Consider the following 20,579-nt stretch of genomic DNA (forward strand, 5'->3'; position numbering starts at 1 on the left):
ATTACCTGGTAAAAAGACTTTGATGTTTCCTGTATATTGCCCTCAAACCATTTTGCTTTATTTAGTGCTTGCCAGAAAGGCAGCTGGGTCTGCACAGATATTCCCTGCTTTGGAGCATGCACAATATATGGGAGTGGTCACTACATCACATTTGATGGCAAGCGCTACAACTTTGAAGGGAACTGTGAATATGTTGTTGCTCAGGTAAGGCTTCTTCTATCTTTTTTTAGGATGGCACAAAACCCTCAACTATGTTCTAAGATGCTGGGGGCCAGTAATTTTATTTCCAAGTGTCTGTAATGCAGTAATGAATCAGGCTACCCTAGGAAATCCTGAGGTAACTCTCCAGCTGATTTTCTTTCTCCTTCCCACTGTGAGGAAATGCTTGGCCTTTGCTCAAATTTTTCCCCACCAATGTTGCTGAGATCTGGAAAGCAGTGGCACTGGGCATCATCTTCTTCTTCTTCTTCTTAGGCAGTCCCTCGGAACCGAGGATGACTTGCTTCCACATTAAAAATGAGTTCTCAGGTGACTGATGAGTCCAATGTGGGACCTACAGTCTCTGTCACAGGTGGGGCAGACGGTGGTTGAAGGGGCAGGTGGGTGGGGTGCTTGGGTTGATGGGCGCTCCTTGCTCTGCTTGCGCTTGGCTTCCGCTTGCTTCTGGTGAAGAGACTCGAGGTGTTCGGCGCCTACCCGGATGCTTCTCCTCCACTTTGTGCGGTCTTGGGCCAGGGATTCCCAGGTGTCGGTGGGGATGTTGCACTTTTTCAAGGAGGCTTTGAGGGTGTCCTTGAAGCATTTCCTCTGCCCGCCTGGGGCTCTCTTGCCGTGCCAGTGCTTCGAGTAGAGCGCTTGTTTTGGGAGTCTCGTATCGGGCATCATACCTTGAATTAAGCCTTAACTGGGCATTATACACATGAATTCACCTGCCACTATTTATGGCATTAGTGTTGGCCCATGAGGATCTTTTAAGGCAACAAGCTGCTTTATTAGTGCAATAACACTAATAATATATTTTATTTATTGAGGCAATTACGTTATTTATTTGTCACACACTCTGAATTTGCAGGACTACTGTGGAGTTAACCTTACCAACGGCACCTTCAGTGTAATCACAGAAAATGTCCCCTGTGGAACAACTGGAACAACATGTTCTAAATCAATCAAACTTTTTTTTGAGGTATTGTGTATGAGTACAACAATTTCTCACTGACGCTTAATTCATTTCAGATTCAATCTGTTTGCATTTGTTTATGATACTGAGTTCCTATTATATCCTGCTCTAGAATTTTGAACTGAAGCTAGCTGAAGGGAAACATGAAGTAATACAGCGGAATGAGAACAAAAAGATCCCTTTCACTATCCGTCCTCTTGGCCTTTATCTGACAGTGGAAGCTAACAATGGGTTGATTCTGATATGGGACAAAAAGACTGCTGTTTTTATTAAGCTGAGCCCTTCTTACCAGGTATGAGTAAATCTGAGTCATCATCTACCCAATATTTCTAAAGTATTAGCAAATATACATGTACTTTAAAAAAAAACAAAGTAAACTTATTTCAACAAATGGGTGATTATTACTCTGATTCCAGGGTCATATTTGCGGCTTATGTGGTAATTTCGATGGAAATGCCAACAATGACTTCATGACGAGAAGCCAGTCTATTGTTACAGAAGTAATTGAGTTTGGAAATAGCTGGAAGCTGACTGCTAATTGCCCGAATGCTGTGCCTGATGATGACCCTTGTACTGAGAAACCACACCGAAGTGGCTGGGCACAGAAGCAGTGCTCCATAATTACAAGTGACATCTTTACAAATTGTCACAGAATGGTTGTACAATTTTCTTATTTTTTAAATGTCTTCATTTGCTATGTTTCTTTTTAAATCCTACTAGAGTTATTAATCTGTTTCATCAACAGGTTGACCCGAATCCATTCTATGATGCTTGTGTCCATGATTCCTGCTCTTGCGACAGTGGTGGAGACTGTGAATGTTTTTGCACAGCTGTAGCTGCCTATGCTTTCGCCTGCAATGAAACCGGGGTATGCATTGACTGGAGGACCCCTGAAATCTGTCGTAAGTATATTGCAGCATTAACATGCAAAGTCTTCAAATCTTGATACCAGTCTTTTTACAGCTTTTGTTTGATTACAGCACAGGCCGGTGGTCTGAAAGCCTCCACTCTCTGCCTTAATGGTCCTAGCTTAAATGTCAGCATCAAACCCAAGATATTGCTGGTCCAATCTGGAAATACTTGGTGCTGACTGTTTTGGTGCCCACAAATTTCCATTTCCTAACAGTGACATTGTATGAAGAGTAAAAAGATGAGGGATGGCCAGTGAATACCAATAATAGAAAGATACAGTGGGATGGCCAGTGAACACCAATAATAAAATGATACAGAGGGGTGGCCAGTGAACACCAATAATAAAATGATACAGAGGGATGGCCAGTGAACACCAATAATAAAATGATACAGAGGGATGGCCAGTGAACAACAATAATAAAATGATACAGAGGGATGGCCAGTGAACACCAATAATAAAATGATACAGAGGGATGGCCAGTGAACACCAACAATAGAAAGATACAGTGGGATGGCCAGTGAACACCAATAATAGAAAGATACAGTGGGATGGCCAGTGAACAACAATAATAAAATGATACAGAGGGATGGCCAGTGAACACCAACAATAGAAAGATACAGTGGGATGGCCAGTGAACACCAACAATAGAAAGATATGGAGGAATGGCCAGTGAACACTAATAATAGAAAGATACAGAGGGATGGCCAGTGAACACCAATAATAAAATGATACAGAGGGATGGCCAGTGAACACCAATAATAGAAAGATACAGTGGGATGGCCAGTGAACACCAATAATAGAAAGATACAAAGGGATGGCCAGTGAACACCAATAATAAAATGATACAGAGGGATGGCCAGTGAACACCAATAATAAAATGATACAGAGGGATGGCCAGTGAACACCAGCAATAGAAAGATACAGAGGGATGGCCAGTGAACACTAATAATAGAAAGATACAGAGGGATGGCCAGTGAACACCAACAATAGAAAGATACAGTGGGATGGCCAGTGAACACTAATAATAGAAAGATACAGAGGGATGGCCAGTGAAGACCAACAATAGAAAGATACAGAGGGATGGCCAGTGAACACCAATAATAGAAAGATACAGAGGGATGGCCAGTGAACACCAATAATAAAATGATACAGAGGGATGGCCAGTGAACACCAATAATAAAATGATACAGAGGGATGGCCAGTGAACACCAATAATAAAATGATACAGAGGGATGGCCAGTGAACAACAATAATAAAATGATACAGAGGGATGGCCAGTGAACACCAATAATAGAAAGATACAGAGGGATGGCCAGTGAACACCAACAATAGAAAGATACAGAGGGATGGCCAGTGAACACCAATAATAGAAAGATACAGAGGGATGGCCAGTGAACACCAACAATAGAAAGATACAGAGGGATGGCCAGTGAACACCAATAATAGAAAGATACAGTGGGATGACCAGTGAACACCAACAATAGAAAGATTTAGAGGGATGGCCAGTGAACACCAACAATAGAAAGATACAGTGGGATGGCCAGTGAACACCAACAATAGAAAGATACAGTGGGATGGCCAGTGAACACCAATAATAGAAAGATACAGTGGGATGGCCAGTGAACACCAATAATAGAAAGATACAGAGGGATGGCCAGTGAACACCAATAATAGAAAGATACAGAGGGATGGCCAGTGAACACCAATAATAGAAAGATACAGAGGGATGGCCAATGAACAGCAATAATAGAAAGATACAGTGGGATTGCCAGTGAACACCAATAATAGAAAGATACAGAGGGATGGCCAGTGAACACCAACAATAGAAAGATACAGAGGGATGGCCAGTGAACACCAACAATAGAAAGATACAGTGGGATGGCCAGTGAACACAAACAATAGGAAGATACAGAGGGATGGCCAGTGAACACCAATAATAGAAAGATACAGTGGGATGGCCAGTGAACACCAACAATAGAAAGAAACAGAGGGATGGCCAGTGAACACCAATAATAGAAAGATACAGTGGGATGGCCAGTGAACACCAATAATAGAAAGATAAAGAGGGATGGACAGTGAACACCAATAATAGAAAGATGCAGAGGGATGGCCAGTGAACACCAACAATAGAAAGATACAGTGGGATGGCCAGTGAACACCAACAATAGAAAGATACAGAGGGATGGCCAGTGAACACCAACAATAGAAAGATACAGTGGGATGGCCAGTGAACACCGACAATAGAAAGATACAGTGGGATGGCCAGTGAACACCAATAATAGAAAGATACAGAGGGATGGCCAGTGAACACCAACAATAGAAAGAGACAGAGGGATGGCCGGTGAACACCAATAATAGAAAGATACAGTGGGATGGCCAGTGAACACCAATAATAGAAAGATACAGAGGGATGGCCAGTGAACACCAATAATAGAAAGATACAGAGGGATGGCCAGTGAACACCAATAATAGAAAGATACAGAGGGATGGCCAGTGAACACCAATAATAGAAAGATACAGAGGGATGGCCAGTGAACACCAATAATAGAAAGATACAGTGGGCTGGCCAGTGAACACCAACAATAGAAAGATACAAAGGGACGCCAGTGAACACCAACAATAGAAAGATACAGTGGGATGGCCAGTGAACACAAACAATAGAAAGATACAGAGGGGTGGCCAGTGAACACCAATAATAGAAAGATACAGTGGGATGGCCAGTGAACACCAACAATAGAAAGATACAGAGGGATGGCCAGTGAACACCAATAATAGAAAGATACAGTGGGATGGCCAGTGAACACCAATAATAGAAAGATACAAAGGGATGGCCAGTGAACACCAACAATAGAAAGATACAGTGGGATGGCCAGTGAACACCAACAATAGAAAGATATTGAGGGATGGCCAATGAACACCAACAATAGAAAGATATGGAGGGATGGTCAGTGAACATCAACAATAGAAAGATACAGAGGGATGGCCAGTGAACACCAACAATAGAAAGATACAGTGGGATGGCCAGTGAACACCAATAATAGAAAGATATAGAGGGATGGCCAGTGAACACCAATAATAGAAAGATACAGAGGGATGGCCAGTGAACACGAACAATAGAAAAATATAGAGGGATGGCCAGTGAAAACCAACAATAGAAAGATACAGAGGGATGGCCAGTGAACACGAACAATAGAAAGATACAGAAGGATGGCCAGTGAACACCAATAATAGAAAGATACAGTGGGATGGCCAGTGAACACCAATAATAGAAAGATACAGAGGGATGGCCAGTGAACACCAATAATAGAAAGATACAGAGGGATGGCCAGTGAACACCAACAATAGAAAGATACAGTGGGATGGCCAGTGAACACCAATAATAGAAAGATATAGAGGGATGGCCAGTGAACACCAATAATAGAAAGATACAGAGGGATGGCCAGTGAACACCAACAATAGAAAGATATAGAGGGATGGCCAGTGAACACCAACAATAGAAAGATACAGAGGGATGGCCAGTGAACACCAATAATAGAAAGATACAGAAGGATGGTCAGTGAACATCAACAATAGAAAGATACAGAAGGATGGCCAGTGAACACCAATAATAGAAAGATACAGAAGGATGGTCAGTGAACATCAACAATAGAAAGATACAGAGGGATGGCCAGTGAACACCAACAATAGAAAGATACAGTGGGATGGCCAGTGAACACCAATAATAGAAAGATATAGAGGGATGGCCAGTGAACACCAATAATAGAAAGATACAGAGGGATGGCCGGTGAACACCAACAATAGAAAGATATAGAGGGATGGCCAGTGAACACCAACAATAGAAAGATACAGAGGGATGGCCAGTGAACACGAACAATAGAAAGATACAGAAGGATGGCCAGTGAACACCAATAATAGAAAGATACAGTGGGATGGCCAGTGAACACCAATAATAGAAAGATACAGAGGGATGGCCAGTGAACACCAATAATAGAAAGATACAGAGGGATGGCCAGTGAACACCAACAATAGAAAGATACAGTGGGATGGCCAGTGAACACCAATAATAGAAAGATAGAGAGGGATGGCCAGGGAACACCAATAATAGAAAGATACAGAGGGATGGCCAGTGAACACCAACAATAGAAAGATATAGAGGGATGGCCAGTGAACACCAACAATAGAAAGATACAGAGGGATGGCCAGTGAACACGAACAATAGAAAGATACAGAAGGATGGCCAGTGAACACCAATAATAGAAAGATACAGTGCGATGGCCAGTGAACACCAATAATAGAAAGATACAGAGGGATGGCCAGTGAACACCAATAATAGAAAGATGCAGAGGGATGGCCAGTGAACACCAACAATAGAAAGATATAGAGGGATGGCCAGTGAACACCAACAATAGAAAGATACAGAGGGATGGCCAGTGAACAACAACAATAGAAAGATACAGTGGGATGGCCAGTGAACACCAACAATAGAAAGATACAGAGGGATGGCCAGTGAACACCAATAATAGAAAGATGCAGAGGGATGGCCAGTGAACACCAACAATAGAAAGATATAGAGGGATGGCCAGTGAACACCAACAATAGAAAGATACAGAGGGATGGCCAGTGAACACCAACAATAGAAAGATAGAGTGGGATGGCCAGTGAACACCAACAATAGAAAGATATTGAGGGATGGCCAGTGAACACCAACAATAGAAAGATATGGAGGGATGGTCAGTGAACATCAACAATAGAAAGATACAGAGGGATGGCCAGTGAACACCAACAATAGAAAGATACAGTAGGATGGCCAGTGAACACCAATAATAGAAAGATATAGAGGGATGGCCAGTGAACACCAATAATAGAAAGATACAGAGGGATGGCCAGTGAACACGAACAATAGAAAAATATAGAGGGATGGCCAGTGAAAACCAACAATAGAAAGATACAGAGGGATGGCCAGTGAACACGAACAATAGAAAGATACAGAAGGATGGCCAGTGAACACCAATAATAGAAAGATACAGTGGGATGGCCAGTGAACACCAATAATAGAAAGATACAGAGGGATGGCCAGTGAACACCAATAATAGAAAGATACAGAGGGATGGCCAGTGAACACCAACAATAGAAAGATACAGTGGGATGGCCAGTGAACACCAATAATAGAAAGATATAGAGGGATGGCCAGTGAACACCAATAATAGAAAGATACAGAGGGATGGCCAGTGAACACCAACAATAGAAAGATATAGAGGGATGGCCAGTGAACACCAACAATAGAAAGATACAGAGGGATGGCCAGTGAACACCAATAATAGAAAGATACAGAAGGATGGTCAGTGAACATCAACAATAGAAAGATACAGAAGGATGGCCAGTGAACACCAATAATAGAAAGATACAGAAGGATGGTCAGTGAACATCAACAATAGAAAGATACAGAGGGATGGCCAGTGAACACCAACAATAGAAAGATACAGTGGGATGGCCAGTGAACACCAATAATAGAAAGATATAGAGGGATGGCCAGTGAACACCAATAATAGAAAGATACAGAGGGATGGCCGGTGAACACCAACAATAGAAAGATATAGAGGGATGGCCAGTGAACACCAACAATAGAAAGATACAGAGGGATGGCCAGTGAACACGAACAATAGAAAGATACAGAAGGATGGCCAGTGAACACCAATAATAGAAAGATACAGTGGGATGGCCAGTGAACACCAATAATAGAAAGATACAGAGGGATGGCCAGTGAACACCAATAATAGAAAGATACAGAGGGATGGCCAGTGAACACCAACAATAGAAAGATACAGTGGGATGGCCAGTGAACACCAATAATAGAAAGATAGAGAGGGATGGCCAGGGAACACCAATAATAGAAAGATACAGAGGGATGGCCAGTGAACACCAACAATAGAAAGATATAGAGGGATGGCCAGTGAACACCAACAATAGAAAGATACAGAGGGATGGCCAGTGAACACGAACAATAGAAAGATACAGAAGGATGGCCAGTGAACACCAATAATAGAAAGATACAGTGCGATGGCCAGTGAACACCAATAATAGAAAGATACAGAGGGATGGCCAGTGAACACCAATAATAGAAAGATACAGAGGGATGGCCAGTGAACACCAACAATAGAAAGATACAGTGGGATGGCCAGTGAACACCAATAATAGAAAGATACAGTGGGATGGCCAGTGAACACCAACAATAGAAAGATACAGTGGGATGGCCAGTGAACACCAATAATAGAAAGAAACAGAGGGATGGCCAGTGAACACCAACAATAGAAAGATGCAGAGGGATGGCCAGCGAACACCAACAATAGAAAGATATAGAGGGATGGCCAGTGAACACCAACAATAGAAAGATACAGTGGGATGGCCAGTGAACACCAACAATAGAAAGATACAGAGGGATGGCCAGTGAACACCAATAATAGAAAGATACAGTGGGATGGCCAGTGAACACCAATAATAGAAAGATACAGTGGGATGGCCAGTGAACACCAACAATAGAAAGAAACAGAGGGATGGCCAGTGAACACCAACAATAGAAAGATACAGAGGGATGGCCAGTGAACACAAGGGATAGAAAGATACAGAGGGATGGCCAGTGAACAATAATAGAAAGATACAGTGGGATGGCCAGTGAACACCAACAATAGAAAGATACAGTGGGATGGCCAGTGAACACCAACAATAGAAAGATACAGTGGGATGGCCAGTGAACACCAATAATAGAAAGATACAGTGGGATGGCCAGTGAACACCAACAATAGAAAGAAACAGAGGGATGGCCAGTGAACACCAACAATAGAAAGATACAGAGGGATGGCCAGTGAACACCAACAACAGAAAGATACAGAGGGATGGCCAGTGAACACAAGGGATAGAAAGATACAGAGGGATGGCCAGTGAACACCAATAATAGAAAGATACAGTGGGGTGGCCAGTGAACTCCAAAAATAGAAAGATACAGATGGATGGCCAGTGAACACCAACAATAGAAAGATACAGAGGGATGGCCAGTGAACACCAACAATAGAAAGATACAGAGGGATGGCCAGTGAACACAAACAATAGAAAGATACGGAGGGATGGCCAGTGCACACAAGGGATAGAAAAACGATACTGAGGGATGAAGATGATAGAAAAAAAACACTGAAGGGGAGACAAGAGAAAACAATGATAAAAAGAGCTACCTGGGTGGTTAAAAGGGATGGAAATGAGGTACTAAAGGAGAGACAAAAGATACCAGTGATTCAAAGAATAGATTTATACGTAGGTCAAATTATGAGGAATCTGGTAAACTTTTAAAATCAGGTAGTAAGTAATGATTATCTATTTTCTGCTGTTTCAGCCATGTACTGCAGTTTCTACAACCCTGCTCCTGAAATATGTGAATGGCACTATTACCCTTGTGGATTCCCCTGCTTCAAGTCTTGCCTAAACCCGCATGGTCTCTGCAATATCACGTTCCAGTTGGAAGGTAAATGTCCTTTTGATTTTTAATAAAAATCTTCATACATTACAGGGATATATTCATAGAATCATAGAAATTTACAGCACAGAAGGAGGCCATTTGGATTGGAGAACTGCTAACGTTGTACCATTGTTTAAAAAGGGAGTAATTACAGGCCAGATAGCCTAACCTCGGTTGTTTGGCAAATTATTGGAAACAATTCTGAGACTGTATTAATCGTCATTTTGACAAGCACCGATTAATCAAGGACCGTCAACATGGATTTGTTAAGGGAAGGTTGTGTCTAACTAACTTGATTGAAATTATTGAGGAGGTAACACAGAAGGTCGATGAGAGTAACGCATTTGATGTAGTCTACATGGATTTTAGCAAGGCTTTTGACAAGTTCCCACATTGCAGACTGATCAGAAAAGTAAAAGCCCATGGGATCCAAGGGAAAGTGGCAAGTTGGATCCAACATTGGCTCAGTGGCAGGAAGGGAGTGGTGTGGCAAGTGCTGAAGGACTTTTTCCTGACTTCAAGGCTTCTGCACAAACCACTTGCTGACAGGCATGGATGCACTAGTATGAATTCCCCTTTAAATACAGCATGACTTGGAGAATGAACAGAGGGCACGCAGAGCAGCATACGCTGCTAGAAGAGGGAGGAGGAGGATGGGGAGAAGGGCTCTCAGCCCAGGGTGTTCAGGGAGCAATTCTCCGACCTGAACCTCAACGAGAAACAATGTGGGAGATGTCTGCGCTTCAATAAGTATGTCTTCACTAAAATCTGCCACCTGTTGCAGCCACGGCTCCAACATCAGAGCAGGGCGAGGACACATTGCCAGTGGCAGTGACAGTGACCATGGCAATGAACTTTTATGCGTCTAGATCCTTCCAGGCTGGAACTGGAGATACTTGCAACACCCTGCAGTTTGCCATCCACTGTTGTGTAAGGGAGGTCACTGAGGCTCTCTATTCAAAGGAAGCTGACTACATTTCATTCTCTCTTGCCAGAGACCAGCAGGTGGAGTGAGCACGTGGCTTTGCTAGGATTGCAGGCTTCCTCATGGTGCAGGGTGCCATCGACTGCACGCACATCGCTTTGTGGGCACCACATGCCAACTCTGACATGTACTAGAAACAAAAGGGATTCCACTCCCTCAACGTCCAGCTGGTGCGCAACCATAGGCAGCAAATCATGCAGATCAATGCTCATTATCCTGGCAGCAGTCATGATGCCTTCATTCTGCGGTAGTCCACTGTGCCATCTCATTTGAGCCACCACGGCAAATCAAGGGGTGGCTACTGGGTGACAAGGGCTATCTGTGACGACACAGCTCATGCCTCTAGTGCACAACCCACACACATGTGGGTAGCATGTATACAATGAAAGCCATGCTGCCACACAAAATGTGATAGAACAGACAATTGGCGTGCTGAAACATTGCTTCTGATCTGGAGAAGCCCTGCATTACTCGGCCGAGTGGGTGTCAAGATTTATGGTGGTCTGTTGCATGCTGCACAACCTCACCATCATGAGGGCACAGCCCTCGCCACCAGCTATATGGCAAGCAGCTGAAGAGCAGGAGGAGGAGAAGGAGGAGGAAGATGCAGGAAGGAGGCAACCTAGCCCCTTTCTGGCCGGACTGTCCGTGAAGAACTCATCCAAGTGTGATATCAGTAAACGCAACCCCAGTTCCCCATTCATCAACAGTCCCACACCTTATCTTCCCTCTGTCACTTACCATCACAGCATCCGCTTGGCCACAATGCAAAAATAAAAGCCAACACAAAATTTACATTCCAAGCCACATTTATAAATAAAACCATGCTATATTGCATACAAGCGTAAACTAATCACCCTTGTGTATTCCCTTAGTGCCTGTCTTCCGTGTGCCTTTGCCTGTCCTAGTGCTCTGAAGTGCTCCCCCAGTGGCTGCATCATGGCTGGTGGAAGGCTGCTGAATTTCAGTGGAAGAGACTGCAGGTGGCTTTGGAGGAGGACTTTGAGCAGCTCTCGGCGTAGCAGGCCCGGCTGTGGGCGGCAGCAGTCTGGGCTGGTTGGCTGAAAGGCAACAGCAAGGGCACTGGCGGAATGGCAAGAGTGGGAGCATGAATGCTGTCATCCTGAGAGAGGACAGTAGGCTCGTGCTCCTTGGAGCCACTGACACTTCCCCGGGGTGGCGCCTCAGCAATCCTAGTAATCTGTTGGAGGAGAGAGTGCTGGACTACTGTGACACCCTGCAAGCCCTTTTGATTACTGGTGTCTGCAGCCATGATACCAGCTTGCATGGCAGCAAGCTGACCTTGCATGACAGCAGTCTGAGCTCCCAGTGCAGCACCCAGATGTTGGGTGGCTGCAGTTTGTGCTGCAATGGAAGCTGCGACATCGGCCATCAGACGCTGCATCATGGTTGGGTCCACAAGTGTGCCATCAATTCCAAGCTGGAAGGATGGGCTCCAAGCTCTGCCCAAAGTCCTGTGCCAAGTTGGTGCCGGTCTCCTCCATGCTCCTTGACATTACATGCAGGCTTTCTGACAGTCTTCCCAATGCTCCAAGCATTTCATTGTGCATGCCCATCAGCCTTCTCTGCAGCCTGCCCCATCGAAGAGCTCATCTGAGTCCTCTGCAGCAGAACTCGTGTGCGATCTCGCCCTCCGGAGAATTGGCACCTGCATTTCCCTTCCCTGGCTGTAGGGCACTCATGCCCTGTGTCTCACCACATGCATATCCTGCCTTTATGCTAGCCTCTAAATTACGCGCAGTGTCGGTATCTGAGCTGGTGGCTATGAGTGTGAAATCGAGTGACTGTTCATCATCAGTGTCTTGTTACTCTTCCACCACCGCCTGGCACTTCTTGGGTATCTGAAAAGAGAAAGGCACAAGGGTATGGTTGTGATGAGGGCAGGCAGTGAAAGCAAGAAGTGCATGTTTACACCATCTGCAGCTTGTAAATCAGAAGAAATTGTGGGATGAAGGGGCAGTGAAATGTGAGAAGGAAGATTAGGTATGAGGATACTGTCATCTTCTATGGTTTCAGCCCCGCTGCTAGCCACGGGCTCAGCAATGGCCACGCCAATGATGGCGAGCACCATCTCCTCCATGGGAGTAAGGACATGCAGCTGTGTTTGTTCCCCGCTGGTTAGGTCCTTCTACCTTCAGTTCATAGAATCATAGAAATTTACAGCACAGAAGGAGGCCATTCGGCCCATCTTGTCCGTGCCAGCCGACAAAGAGCTATCCCCCCTAATCCCACTTTCCAGCACTTGGTCCGCAGCCTTGTAGATTACGGCACTTCAAGTGCATATCCAAGTACTTTTTAAACATGATGAGTGTCTCTGCCTCTACCATCCTGTCAGGCAGTGAGTTCCAGACCCCCACCACCCTCTGGGTGAAAAAAATTCTCCTCAAATCCACTCTAAACCACCTGTCAATTACTTTAAATCTATACCCCCTGGTTATTGACCCTTCTGCTAAGGGAAACAGGTCCTTCCTATCCACTCTATCTAGGCCCCTCATAATTTTATATACCTCAATTAGGTCTCCCCTCAGCCTCCTCTGTTCCAAAGAAAACACCCCAGCCTATCCAATCTTTCCTCATAGCTAAAGATCCCCAGCCCAGGCAACATCCTCGTAAAGCTCCTCTGTACCCCCTATAATGCAATCACATTCTTCCTGTAATGTGGTGACCAGAACTGCACGCAGTACTCTAGCTGCGGCCTAACTAGTGTTTTATACAGTTGAAGCATAACCTCCCTGCTCTTATATTCTATGCCTCGGCTAATAAAGGCAAGTATCCCATATGACTTCTTAACCACCTTATCTACCTGTCCTGCTACTTTCAGGGATCTGTGAACATGCACTCCAAGGTCCCTCTGATCTTCTGCACTTCTCAGTGTCTGACCATTTATTGTGTATTCCCTTGCCTTGTTAGCCCTCACCAAATGCATTACCTCACACTTCTCCAGATTGAATTCCATTTGCCACTGTTCTGCCCACCTGTCCAGACCATTGATATCTTCCTGCAGTCTGCAGCTTTCTTCTTCATTATCAACCACACGACCAATTTTTGTATCATCTGCAAACTTCTTAAAGTTGTGCTCCAACTTTATCTGCAACAGAGAGGGAAGTGTTTCAGTGAGTGTCGTGCAATCTGTTTGGCTGATGAGCCTGTCATGGTTGAATAGCTGGCAGTGTGTGCAAGCTGTGTAATGTGGGTGTGAGGCTTGCAGAAGTGCTAAGTGTGTGAGGGTGAGGTGAAGCTATGAATGTTATGTATGAATCCTGATTTTTTTTTATTCGTTTATGGGATGTGGGCGTCGCTGACAAGGCCAGCATTTATTGCCTATCCCTAGTTGCCCTTGAGAAGGTGGTGGTGAGCCGCCTTCTTGAACCGCTGCAGTCCGTGTGGTGAAGGTACTCCCACAGTGCTGTTAGGGAGGGAGTTCCAGGATTTTGACTCAGCGACGATGAAGGATCGGCGATATACTTCTAAGTCAGGATGGTGTGAGACTTGGAGGGGAACTTGCAGGTGATGGTGTTCCCATGCGCCTGCTGCCCTTGTCCTTCTAGGTGGTAGAGGTCGCGGGTTTGGGATGTGCTGCCGAAGAAACCTTGGTGAGTTGCTGCAGTGCATCTTGTAGATGGTACACACTGCAGCCACGGTACGCCGGTGGTGGAGAGTGTGAATGTTTAAGGTGCTGGATGGGGTGCCAATCAAGCGAGCTGCTTTGTCCTGGATGGTGTCGAGCTTCTTGAGTGTTGTTGGAGCTGCACTCATCCAGGCAAGTGGAGAGTATTCCATCACACTCCTTACTTATGCCTTGTAGATGGTGGAAAGGCTTTGGGGAGTCAGGAGATGAGACACTCGCCGCAGAATACCTAGCCTCTGACCTACTTTTGGTGCCACAGTATTTATGTGGCTGGTCCAGTTAAGTCTCTGGTCAATGGTGACCCCCAGGATGTTGATAGTGGGGGATTCAGCGATGGTAACGCTGTTTAATGTCAATGGGCGGTGGTTAGACTCTCGCTTGTTGGAGATAGTCATTGCCTGGCACTTCTGTGGCGCGAATGTTACCTGCCCCCCCCCCGCCAACAACACCATAAAGCAGCTCTACAATGACCAAGCCATTCCTCTCACCCAAACCCCCATTGCTCAAGGTTAAGTAATGTCTCCCCATTCACTCCAAATGACAAGGCCACTTCCCAGGTAGCCGGCAAAAATGGACAAGGCAGGAAAGTGGTGCAAAGAAATAAATGTATCTGTGTCATAAATATAACTTAATCTTATCACGAACATTTGTTCATACACACATGTGCATGCACTTGTGCATCTAGGATTGTGTCTTTTTTCTTTTCTGAGTGCTTCTACGAGGAGCAACCCCTGTGGCTTCAGCAGAGGTAGAGGCAGGCTGCTCACTTCGCTGCTGCGAGTGCTGTGACACTTTTGGCGGATGTCCTCTGGGTTTTGGAGCCTGTGAGGGCCCTGCCAAAGACTGCTCCTCCTGCGACTGTGCAGGGGCAGACTCGACCATCGGGATCCAAGGAAGCACGTGGGGCTCTGACTGAGAGGGAGGAAATGGGGCAGAAGTGGGAGCGCTTTCATGTCCCCTCTCACCATCATCCCTCTCATGGGCCACCCGCACTTCCGTGCTAGCAAGGAGCTGGAGAGCACCCTTGCTGCACATCAGTGGGGTGATGAACGCCCAAGTCTATGTTTATATCCCTCCTAGAGAGGAGGTCTATGAGCCTCTGCCATCTGTTGCCCACAGCAAGCATGTGCTCATGTGAGTGGCGCATTTGCTGCTCCATGCAGGTGGCCATCCTTTCCATGAAACAGCACATCGTCGCCATCACCTGCGACACGATGGTGCTCATGTTGGAGATGGACTCCTCCATTCTCTGCACATATGCAGACATCACAGCTGCAAAAGCTGCCAGAGCCTCATGCAATTGTTGCTACCCCTCCAAGGTCACCTTCTTTCTCAGTGACCCCCGAGGCTCAGCGCCTGCATGCAGCTCAGCAGGACTTGAAGCATTCTGCGCCCTCCGGCGAGGAGTCTCCACAGCTGTCCCTGTCAACACCATTTTCTCTTGCTCACTTGTGAGTTGTGAGACACCAGGTGACAACACTACACTCTTGCACAGCACCCACCGAGGTGTGCGTATCTGTGCTGGTGCTGGGTGCGCTTGGTTCTGCTGACGGTGCACCCTCAGAGGCTGGAGCTTCCTCTGCGGAGTCGTCTTCCTCCTCCGGCTGGACAGCGGGGCGGGGGGATGGGGGACACTTGATGGACCTGAGGGAGAGTAAAGAGATTAATTTGAAATGTTATATTGGCCCAGAAATTCGGCTCTCCACGGGTGAGTACGCACGGGGTACTCACCCATAGGCCGAATGGAAGTGCGGGATTCCTGCATGCACTGCGCGTGCACGGGAAACCGGCACTTCTGATCCTCTGAACGAAGGGGTTCAGAGGTTGAACGCGTGCGCAGGAGAGGCTGTGCGTGCGCTTTGAAATGAGTTTTTTTTTACAGGTTTTCCCAGGAGGGTAAGCCTGTAGGATTTACACATTGAAAAAGCAGGCGTAAGGCCTGCTTTTTACAAGGTAAGTGGTCAATTAATTAAAATTAAAACATTTTTTCCACAGGTTTATTATTTTTAAATACTTTAAAGCAAGTTAAGTTTATTTTTAGCCCCGTTTAAAAAAAAAAAAAAAATTTTTTCAAAAATTTGAATTATTGTTTAAAATAGTTATTTAATGTAATTTGTAGTTTATTGAAAAAGTGTGATTTAAAAAAAAATTATTTGAAGGTTTAATGCTATTTTGAGGCCCGTAGTATTCATAAGTTTAGACAAGTCTTCCTGTCAATCTTATGAATGGGCTTTTCCCTCCTCTGATTGGCTGCCCATGGCTCACGTGATCCCAAGGGACGCATCGCACTAACTACGCCCCTGGGACACGCAAGCACAGCGCGCCAGCAGCTGGGCCAGGCCCCAGAGCGGAATTCCACGGGGCCCTACAGCTCAACTGCCGTCGCGCAAGGTAAGTGCAGGTCGGGGGCTTGCACCCGCGGGAAGCCCCCGACCCGAATTTCTGGGCCAATAAGAATGGGTAACGATACCATTGTGCTCATGATGACATTTCACTGGCTGCTGACATCAATCCCCATATGAGTGACTGTTGTATGCCATGTGGCTGTATGAGATGTAATTCTGTCACCGGGTTGCTGAGATGTACCCCTCTCTCTGTCTCCCACCGCCAGCATCTCTCCAACTCCAGTGATCTGCAGGGCCTCCTCCTCTGCTGGAGGCAATTGACTGAAGACTGGAGGGCCAACTCTGGTTCTCTGCCACTCCCTATTGTTGTGGGCTCTCTTCTGTAACGAGGGAAAAAAGAGAACTTTGAGTGAGAGTGATGGAATGAGTGCAAGGAATGGATGGGCTACATCTGTAAAGGGTGACTATGAGAGAGTGACGTGACTATGAGAGAGTGGGCCTGCAAGGTATGTTGGTGTGAGGAGTGATGTGCAGGAGTAGGCTTGGGAAGGCAGAGTGATGAGGTTGTGGTGATAGACACATCAGGTTGAGGGTGAGTGTGGCATTGCACTCACCTTTCCTGACCTCATAAGATCATTGAAACTTTTCCAGCACTAGATCCACATCCTCCTGATCACATCCCTGCTACTGACCTCCTCTGCGATCTCCAGCCAGGCCCTTTTTGTGTCTTTGGGTGGTCATTTGCATCGATCACCGGGGATGATGACCCCTTGTGTGCTCTTACTGCCTGCACCAGAACTTCGAGGGATGCATCATTGAATCTTGGAGTGGCCCTCTGCCTGGTCTCCATGACCCACAGTTTTATCAGTTTTATCATGTTATTCAGAACTCTGGAACCCAACTAACACACTCCTGCATCACCTTTGAATGAGATGTGTGCAAGGTTGATTTAAATATCCACGGTGGAAACAAGTCAGCGATTATGTCATCAGACCCGCTCCATTTAATTGGGCCGGGAAACATATATGACTGTTTTAATTGGGGCCATTAAGCAAAACTCGCACTGCAGAACACGCTGTTCACATCTTCGGGTTTCTAACCCGCTATGTGGCCCACATGCACACAACCTGACTCCAAGATAAAGATTCCAGCCAATGGGAAAAGCTCGAGTTCTGAGCAGGTTAGTAACCTGCTTGTTTTTAATGTCCCATCAGCGGGTTGCATTAAAATCAATCTCAATGACTTTGCACAAATCCAGCGACTGCCCCTGTATGTTGCTAGCAGGTAATGCATGCAATCTTGCATTTCACAGACAATGGCCCAGAAATTCGGGTCCCCGTGTGTGAGTACTCACGGGGTACTCACCCGTAAGCCCAATGGAAGTGCCAGTTTCCTGCATGCACTGCGCATGCGCGGGAAACCGGCACTTCCGTTCCCCTGAAAGAAGGGGTTCAGAGGTGGAACGCGTGCACAGGAGAGGCAGCGCATGCGCATCGAACTTACGTTTTTTTTGCAGGTTTTCCCGGGTGGGTAAGTCTCCAGGAGTTACACTTTTAAAAAGGAGGCGCAAGGCCTGCTTTTCACAAGGTAAGTGGTGAATTAATTAAAATTAAAACATTTTTTCCACAGGTTTATTATTTTTAAATACTTTAAAGAAAGGTAAGTTTATTTTTAGCCCCGTTAGAAAATGTAATTAATTTTTTCAAAAATTTAAATTATAGTTTAAAATAGTTATTTCATGTAATTTATAGTTTATTTTAAAAATGTGATGTTTTTTAAAAATTTATTTGAAGATTTAGTGATGTTTTGGGGCTTATAGTATTTATAGGTTTGACAGGTCTTCCTGTCAAACTTATGAATGAAGCATTCCCTGCTCTGATTGGCTCTCCATGGCCCACGTGATCCCCGGGGACGCATCGAACTAACTGCGCCCCTGGGATACGCAAGCACTGCACGCCGGCAGTTGGAGGAGGCCCAGGATCGGAATCCCACGTGGGTCCACAGCACAACGGCCGGCGCGCAAGGTAAGTGCAGGTCGGGGGCTTGCACCCGCGGGAAGCCCCCAACCCGAATTTCTGGGCCAATGAAACTGCCATGAATAACACAAATCACTTCAGGTGCACTGGGGTGCAACTGGATTTGCCCCAAATCCAATATAAACAAGTTTAAATAACAACTTGCATTTAGTTAGTCTGAAACAGTTTAGTTCACTGTAGTTTAACAGTGCCAATTTCATTTTTTTGTTCAATGGCCTAAAAAGACACTTTTTTCTTGTTTTTGTGTTGATTTTCTCTCTTAGGGTGTTACCCCAAATGCCCAGAGAATACACCCATCTTCGATGAACATACCAAGCAGTGTGTTGCTGAGTGTGGTTGCTATGATAAAAATGGGAACCATTATGAAGTTAATGCAACTGTTGAAACCACCAACAACTGTGAGAAATGGTACATATTGTTCTCTTATTTGTGTTTTCAATAAGATAAGGAAATAGATTGTACAATGTGACACAGATATTTCATTATAAAGTTTCATCTTGGCTCAGTCAGTAGCATTTTCATCTCTGAGTCAGAAGTTTGAGTGCAAGTCCCATTCCAACCCATGATCTAGGCTAACACTTCAGTGTAGTACTGAAGTTCAATGTCAAATATCCCACGGCATCATTTGATCTATGAGTTCTCCTGATGTCATAGCCAACATTTGGTGGCTAGCACCACTGAAAAAGGAATAACTGGGTATTAATCTCATTTGCTGTTTGTGAAATCGTGTTGTGTGCAAACTGGCTGCAGGATTTGTGTGCATAACAACAGCGACTGCACTTCAAAATAATTTATTAGTTGCAAAATGCTTTGGGACTTCCAAAGGATGTGGTAATATGCCATATAAGTCACAAATGCACGTTCTTCTCTTCACCATCACAATGTTAAGCTCTTATAAAACAGAAGATTCATTTTTTTCAGCTTGTGCACAACTGAGGGCATTAAATGCATGAATGACAGCAGTGGCAAGTATTAGTTTAATTTGTTTACTACAAAGTAAATTACTTACATATTTTAGGACAAAATTATGTATCTCAATTCTCACATCATCCTGTGATTTTTCTTTACAGCTTGTGTCTGTATATACAATGGCACAGTGTACCATCCAAATGAAGTTATATACAATATCACAGATGGCTTGGGAGACTGTATAGTAGCATATTGTGCTGACAATGGAACAATTATTAGAATAATAGTGCCTTGTGAAACAAGTACTACCCCCACCACAACACCACTGACTGTTTCTTCATCTTCAATCACAGCTCGTACAGGTAATACTTTTCTATCAATTTTTTTTCTTTATTGATTGAACTGCTCAACGAAGATAGAAATAGAATGTAGATGCATGTCTCTTTAAGGTTAGAATGCTCTGCCATCTTGAAATAAATGGTTGATTCACTAACAGGCCATGTTACAGATCAAAACCCTGGATTTGTTTGATTGATCGATCAATTGGCAAGTTTGAACATATAAAGTGCACAAATGATTTAGCCATTCATCACCAGATCTGGCTAGATCACACCAAGCACTCAGGCCTCTTCTCTGCCAAAACTGCTCACTACTCCCGGATAATCCTGGAATGCTAAGATAACCACTGGCTTCTTTTTCCACTATCAACTGTCTCCTTAAACCACGCTATCTTGCCTCCTCTACCCTCACCTCCAATAACAAGTGTGAGGAGCTCAGGGACTTCTTTGTAACTAAGATTGGGACCATCCATGCAGCTGCCTCTGCCAAATCCCTCCCTCCTCTTGTTCACCAAGCCAAACTTCCCCCAAGATTCCCCCATGCCCTAACCCTGAATTTGCATCTTTTTCTAGTTTCTCTCCTATCTCACCTCATGCCCTTCCCGAGCTCAACTTGTCCATGAGACCCACCTCCTGCTCTCTTGACCCTATTTCCATTAAACTGCTGAAGACCAACTTCCCTTCCTGGCCCCCATATTATTGTAAACGGTTCCCTCCCTCAGG

The 20,579-nt window shown here is 45.1% G+C and overlaps 1 protein-coding gene across 1 annotated transcript in view; it reads left to right on the forward strand.

The window, feature by feature from the left end:
• The window catches only part of LOC147106541 (uncharacterized), a 176,536-nt gene that overhangs the window by 135,496 nt on the left and 20,461 nt on the right, over positions 1-20,579 (forward strand). Inside the window, exons 16-23 of the mRNA XM_086008472.1 lie at positions 66-204; positions 1,290-1,469; positions 1,594-1,833; positions 1,923-2,079; positions 9,472-9,600; positions 18,873-19,017; positions 19,531-19,574; positions 19,680-19,880. Of these exons, the coding sequence (XP_085864598.1) occupies positions 66-204; positions 1,290-1,469; positions 1,594-1,833; positions 1,923-2,079; positions 9,472-9,600; positions 18,873-19,017; positions 19,531-19,574; positions 19,680-19,880 (1,235 nt within the window). The remainder of the gene's footprint in view (positions 1-65; positions 205-1,289; positions 1,470-1,593; positions 1,834-1,922; positions 2,080-9,471; positions 9,601-18,872; positions 19,018-19,530; positions 19,575-19,679; positions 19,881-20,579) is intronic.

Source organism: Somniosus microcephalus, chromosome 15, assembly GCF_052327205.1.
Source record: "Somniosus microcephalus isolate GS21.2 chromosome 15, FLI_Smic_1.0, whole genome shotgun sequence".
Lineage (NCBI taxonomy): Eukaryota > Metazoa > Chordata > Chondrichthyes > Squaliformes > Somniosidae > Somniosus > Somniosus microcephalus.